This window comes from Chrysochloris asiatica, unplaced genomic scaffold (genome assembly GCF_000296735.1).
Source record: "Chrysochloris asiatica unplaced genomic scaffold, ChrAsi1.0 scaffold00106, whole genome shotgun sequence".
NCBI lineage: Eukaryota > Metazoa > Chordata > Mammalia > Afrosoricida > Chrysochloridae > Chrysochloris > Chrysochloris asiatica.
This window is the reverse complement of record NW_006408624.1, coordinates 9,310,836-9,318,053: the sequence shown is the minus strand read 5'-3', so window position 1 is coordinate 9,318,053 and position 7,218 is coordinate 9,310,836. Positions and strand designations below refer to the sequence as shown.

The following is a 7,218-nucleotide window of genomic DNA, read 5'->3' as shown; positions in this document are numbered from 1 at the left end:
GTCATTTTGAACTGCTAACCTTAAGGTTAGCAGCCCAACTAGTAACCACTACGCTAATAGAAAAGGAGTCCTGGTGGTGCTGTAGGAAAAGCACTGGACTACTAACCTTGAGGTCAGCAGCTTTAACTCACCAGATGCTCTATGGGAGAAAGATATGGTTTTCTGCTCTTGTAAAACTTTACAGTCTCAGAAACCATACACAGAATTGCTGTGAATCAGAATAACTCAATGGCAGTGGGTTATAAAATAAAAAACAAATTCACGAAAGGAGAAGGAAGCAAATATGCTAAATATGAGCATTACCAGATATTGAAGCTGGTCATTCAATTTGGCCCTGAAGTTTCTGGAAACCAAATTAAGGGAAATTGGAAAGTGACAGAAACATGTCAGGTCTTCTAGAAAAAGAAACTTTTTCATGATATCAAATACTAAAATGTAATTTCAGACCAGGGGACCTATGTAAAGAGCAGATGTTAAAAAAACATAATGGTCAGCATCTTCTTCAGTGATTTTTAAACAAATGCTTTCTATATACTGTACTTCTTAGCAAACCCTCAATAAAAACTGAGGACCTATCAATAAAGCATAATTCAATAAAGGAGACGCTACTGAAAAATAGTTACTGTGATGGTGTGGTGGTTATGTGCCGTGGAGTCAGTTCCGACTCATAGCGACCCTGTACAGGGTTTCCAAGGCTGTACATCTTTATGGGACAGAACGCCTCATCTTTCTCCCATGGAACAGCTGGTAGTTTCGAACTGCTGACCTTAGTTAGGTTCGCAGCCCAATTTGTAACCACTACGCTACAAGAGCTCCTTAGTTACTGTAACTAGCCTTATTATTAAATAAGACAGACAGATGTCCAATGTGGACACTTTTTTATGCCAAGGGTCTTCTGTAGGTCTACAAATTCTATGTAATGAACCTATCCAAAGAGACTCCATGACACATAACCACCACCACCACCACCAAAGACTTGTGTGAGGGAAAGGAAGACATACAGCTTGCATCTTCTGGGCTGGAGGAAGAAGAGATCAAGGTATAACCTAGATATCAACGGATAGAGAAAAAAATTACAGCTTTCAGCAAAAAGACTCATGCAGAATGTAAACTGACAGAAAACAATGTACAAAGGAAAAAGGCGGCAAAGTTAAAAAAGAGAAAGGAAAAGAAAGAAAATGGGTGAGTTCCAGCAGCTAAACACAGAAAGATTTTCATAATCATCACATGGTAAACATAATTCAGAGACAAACTGGTAAAGCATTGGTAAAACAAACCAACAGTAAAAGATTACAAGTAAAAATGTCAATCAAAATCCATCTCATTTAAAAATGCGGATACCCCAATCACTAATCCACCCAACTGTTCATTATGGTTATCGCCAGGGAGTTGCTATCAAGTAACTTGATACTTTTTTACATTTTAAACAAAAATAATAAAGACATTTTTAAGATGAAAGTGGTCAGAGAGGTCCTTTAAGAATTGCAAAATCCTTATTTTCAGAAAATGGTTCCCTAAATCCAACAATTGAGTATGATTACACAAGTGCATGATGAAGATGTAATTCTAAAAATTTAGCTACTTCTTTTGGAAAGGCTTATGGGTGGCTGCCAAAGATAAAGGACGCTACATCTGGGCGAGAGAATCCTAATGAAGTCGGGACAGGGGCAAGAACTCAAGCCTAGTAAGTCGGTAGTCCTTCCCTTTCTCCTTGGGTCCCACGATATCGGTGAATAAAACTTCCCTGAGGCACCAACAGCCCCTCAAGGCACAAGCAGCCATTGGACCAAGGCTTAGTAGGGACTGCGGGAGCCGCTGGTGCAGAGGCCGGTGCAATTATCCAATGGCTTGGGGTCGTTTGGCCTAGGGCTGGCCAGATGTCGGGGTCTGGTGTCTAGCTGGCCAGGCGTCGGGGTCAGGAGGGCCCTGTCTAGGCTCACCTGCCGCTGTGCTAGGAAGGTCTCCCAAAGATATACTGTCCAGGAAAACAGCAACACAACCCCAAATATACGCTTCTCGGCAGGCATCTCCCACATCGCATCCAGCGACGACAACATCCCCATGGCCACCGGGTTCCGCCGGCTCCTTCAGCGTGCAAGGATGCCACACCGACACTCTTCCCCTACAGAGGCTCCGCGGCGTCACAGCGATATCCGTCCCTCCCTAGAGCCTCTACACCGGTAATCAACCCCCATCCCACACCTCCGCGCAACCCGTGGTGACACACAAACACTCTTCCCCTTACGGCGCCCCCTAGGGCTTCCGGAATTGTGCCGGAAAAAGAACCGCCCCACGTTCCTCCCTTCCGGTTCAAAGTGGGCGGGAGTTCAGAAGTCGGGTTTCCGCCCCCAAACTAAGAGTAATCCGCGCTCATTCTGGTCTAGTGACTAGAGATATACCACCCTTTTTACATCTTCCCAAAATCGCTGGGCTCGGGCCCAGGGTTCCGGCGTCTCTCCTGGATAGCGCGGCAGAGTTTTCTGTGTTTGGTTATCTGCGGCTCACTTCTCCGGGCTTGGGATGCGGTTTCCGGCGTACCTTCCCACTCTGACAGTCCGGTAGTTCATTGGGGCTCTTTGGGAAGTGACACTGTACCGCCACTCTCGCCCTGAGATAGCGGGGAAGGATGGGTAGGGAGTCGATTTTCTCAGACTCTAAAAATGATCTCTCCAACAGTACTTGAGAAACAACAACAAACTTGTACTTGGTAAAGTGGAGGGTCAGAGAAAACGACCCCGCCTCAACGAAGTGAATTGGCACCGTGGCAGCAGTAATGGGCTCAAATGTAACAATGGTAAGGATGGCACAGGAGTAGATAGTGTTTGTTCTGTTGTGCTTGGGGTCACTATGGGTGGAAGTGGCTCGACTACACCTAACAACAGCAACAAACTTCTTGGTTGGTGCTCCGGAGACCGTTTCGACTCAGCGACCCCATGCACAGTCGAACGAAGCGCTGTTTGGTCTTAGCCATCTCGTTGATCTTCCTCATTTTCGTTGATCCTCTGCTTTACCAAGCATGATCTTCTAAACTAGTGGTGTTCAAACCGGAGAAGGTTAAGACTAAAGGACAATTAAGAGCAAAACAAGGTATTATAAGTGGAGTTCTTTGGCCTATATCGGGATTTTATGAATTCAGGAATATTATAGAGTGGTCGGTAGTGATGAAAACTTTCATTTAAATATCTCATCTACCCCAAAGTAGTCCGAAGATGCATTTTGCCAAAGGGAGAGTCCACTGGAACAGATCAAGTAGAACAAGGTTAGAATTACCTGAAACAAAAGTATCTTCATCTAGTGGACCAACTCAAGCAAATCTTGAATCTTGAGATTCAAACGTGAAAAGTAGTCACAGGGAGGCCTGTTAACACATTTCTTTGGCTTTAAAAAGTGAAGTCAGAATTTTTCAAACTGAAAGTAAGTCTGATGTGGTTAATTAGTTTGACAAGGAGAAGACTGGTGTTGCTAATTCACAGAATTATCATTTTCAATAATTGTGTTAAATCTGCAGCTTCAAATTTCTGACAAATATATCTAAATGTTATAATGCTAAAGCTGTGTTGAAATTAACATTTCTAATTTCCCAACACTTTCTAAATGCCTCTTGTTAAATGCGGTTGAGTCCTTACCAACTCATAGCTACCCTGTATAGGATTTCTTAGGAGCAGTTTGAACTGCCACCCTTAAGATTCAAAGTGACTGTGTGGTCCAGCACATTAACTGACAGTGCCACATAATTGTCAACTGATGGATCATTAGAAATAAATTTTGATGAACACTATTTGGTCTCTGGGAGCACTGTAACTCCATATAATACACACTGACTGTGGACTATAAAGTCGGTGGTTTGAGCCCAACAGTCACACCCTAGAAGAAAGATGAAGTTTTCTGCTCCCACAAAGATTTACTGCTTTGAAAACCCTATACAGAGTCACTAGAAGTCTAAAGTGATTCATTGGCATTTAACAACAAATGGTCTATAATACAAAAGGAAATCAAAGAATTGATTTTGTTATATAAAACTAATAGCACCCGAATAATATTTCTTAGCACTTACATCTATGAAAATAAAATGGGAATAGAATTGAAACTTAACCCTGTTAAACTAGTAGAAAGAAATATTCAGATACAGAATTAACATGATAGAAAACACCATCCCTCTAACACTTTACTTTTTATGTTTATTTTATCACAATAAAATAAAGGTAAGAATTTATTGGAAATGCATCTCTTAGACTCTAATATTCAGATACACTGATATACAGGAGTCCTGTTGTGGCACTCTGGGATAAAGCACTGGACCAAAAAGCCACTATGAGTCAGAACCATCACACCAGCATGTCACAATAGTATTCAGATACATGAGTTCGGGTATCATAATATTAGAGTATTTGAATACTCATGTATCTCAATATTACAGTATAAGAGATGCATTTCCAATGATGTTTTACCTTTAATTTATTTTATAGTGATAAAATAAACATTAAAAGTTTAATGTTTGATGCTTGGCTGTCTATTGAATCTTGGTGTCCCTGGCATACCATTATAAAATAGACACTTGAGGGGAAAAGAAAGGAATAGCCAGAAACATCACCATAGAAACCTTGCATGTCCGTCTTCTGTCTATAACTGATTGGAATACCTAAAATGGGGCTACAAAGTGCCCAGTGAAGGAGGAGCCTTCCTACGGAGCCTCTGCAATACATAAGACTATAGGTGGAATCCTGAACCCCATACAAAATCTTCTGAGGTGGGAAATTTCCACTTGAAAGGACAAGCAGAGCAGCTAGAAGAACAGAGATAATTCTTGACAGAAAGACCGACAGGAAAAATAAGCAAGTTCCTACAAGAACAAGCAAGTTCCTCGCCCAGGAGACATCAAGGCAAGTGATTGGGTCCCCTCAGTGCAAACTCCCTTCCAAGACTAAGACTCAGTGGGAATACACGCTCTGGTTGGTGACCACGTTCATCACCAATAAGGAGAAGTGAGGGAAAAACAGCAAAGAAGCTGCGAGCTAAGCCCTACAATGTTCAATAGACTCTTGTGAACATGGGTAGAGACCTGGTTGGCCAGCAGTATGACGAGATCTGGGTACTCTTGGGCCCAGAGTCAGTGACATAGCCACAGAGGACTAGAGTGGAGAGTGATAAGAAGAGAGGGCATGTGCATAAGAGCACCCACACTTGCAGATAATACCCACTTGACCTGGCTTCAATGACTGGATGATCAGAGCTCAACTAGAATAAGAAAGAAGAGGGAAAAAAAGAGTAATCTGATACAACTTGATGAACTTGACCTACACCTATGATGCAGTAGCTCAAAAGAGGGAACAAATCTTTACAGTGAGGATCATTCCCACCCCCTCCATACACAGAGTAGACAGGGATGGGCAACTTGGACATTGGCTACCCAAAGTGGGGCAGGGAGGGGAAGAGGGCTACAAAGGCAAGAAGAGACTGATTATGAGCTTTTAAGAGGGAGCCAGGATTCAGAGGGTGCGGAGGAAGGTAGAATCTCCACTGAGTAGTATCCAATCTGGGCAGGGCTGATGAAAGGAGATGCATATAGGTCTCTTGTGATACAATAGTGAATAATTGTTATCAGGACTGATTGCGAGGGTTGGAAATGTATAGCTAGACGTTTTGTAACCAAAGGAGGGGAGTGATTGACTTTGCAGTCTAGGAGCAGAGGTCCCTGGGACCATAAAGGGAGAAGAGCGGAGTGTGAGACCTTACCCAGAGAAGCCAGAGATGGAGTCAGAGAAGATGACGTGGAGACATGGAGCAGCTGGAGACTTTAGACCCAGAGAGGGAGAGGGGCTGTGTGCTGAGGACCGGGGAGGAGGGGTGGGGGGCATGCTTGCAGGGTATGCCCTTTGATTGGTTGATGATGCATGGAGGAGACTGTAACCATGGCAATAAAATGATATACAATAGGATGAATGCAAAGCTAATGTTCTCCCATGTAAATTATCATGTAATTCACAATAAAACTTTTTTTTTTAAAGTTTAATATTTATCAAAATTTTTAAGTGTGCCATTATGATCATTTATCGGATAACCATTTGACTGCTAACCACAAAGTTGGCAGTTCGGATCTACCAGTTATTCCTTGGAAACCCTGTACAGGGTCACTAATGATTCGGAACAGACTTGAAGGCACTTAACAATAACAACAACATATATTAAAGATAATTGTAATGATTACTCAGTTCAGAATTCTGACACACAGAGTCTTACAGGAACTTTTTTACTTTAATGCATACATATTTTATTGCAAAGAAATGGCCTAAAAAATGTTTTTCAAACATAAAAATATTACATTTGGATAACATTATAGGTACGTAAAACTAAATTAGAGATTTTAAAAGAAAACTAGAATTTCAGTTAAAGAGCTCACTTATCTATATTTTTATATGAGTGTTTATGTTTTTATATGAGTGTTATATGCCTACCATAGAGTTTCCAAGATTGTAAATCTTTAGGGAAGATTCTTTTGGTGAAAATATACACAAAAAGCATAACACCTATTCAACAATTTTCACATGTACAATTCAGAGACATTGATTAAATTCTTTTTTTTTTAACTGTTATAAACTGAAGGTTTGCAGAGCATGTCATCAATTTTACGCTCAGCAAATCATATATTTTGCTTCATTATAATGACTGCAATCTTCTCTCAATGTGCCATCAATTAGCAGTATTTACCTCTATTCATTTTGATTACTGCATTCCTCCCTGGGTCTCCCTCTACCTTCATCTCTCCTTGACTAACCTCTCTCTTGTCACCCATGATAACAAGTGTCTACACTCTAGCCTTTGAATAATTTTCCCTCCTATTGTCACCCCCACATAAGAATCATAGATTGTTGTTTTGTTTTGTTTTTAATTTAAGGTTTTTTTTGTGGATTGAGTGAAAGTTTACAGGGCATATCATCAGTTTTACATTCAACAAATCATATACCTTGTTTCATTGTTGTTATCAGGTGCCATTGAGTCGGAACCGACTCATAGTGACCCCATGCACAGCAGAACGAAACAATGTCCGATCCTGGGCCAACCTCACTACTGCTGCCACACTTGAGTCCATCAATGATGCCACCTGGCCAATCCATCTCGTTAGAGGTCTTCCTCTTTTTCTCTGATCCTCCACCTTACCCAGCATGACATCCCTCTCCAACGATTGTTTCCTCCAGACAATATGTCCAAAGTAGGAGAGAC

At 41.5% G+C, this 7,218-nt stretch overlaps 1 protein-coding gene across 1 annotated transcript in view; it reads right to left on the bottom strand.

Moving 5' to 3' along the window:
• The window catches only part of ZMPSTE24 (zinc metallopeptidase STE24), a 37,516-nt gene extending 35,333 nt beyond the window's left edge, over nucleotides 1-2,183 (bottom strand). Inside the window, exon 1 of the mRNA XM_006867587.1 lies at nucleotides 1,941-2,183. Within this exon, the coding sequence (XP_006867649.1) occupies nucleotides 1,941-2,063 (123 nt within the window). The 5' untranslated portion in view covers nucleotides 2,064-2,183. The remainder of the gene's footprint in view (nucleotides 1-1,940) is intronic.
• Between the last annotated feature and the right edge of the window lie 5,035 nt (nucleotides 2,184-7,218).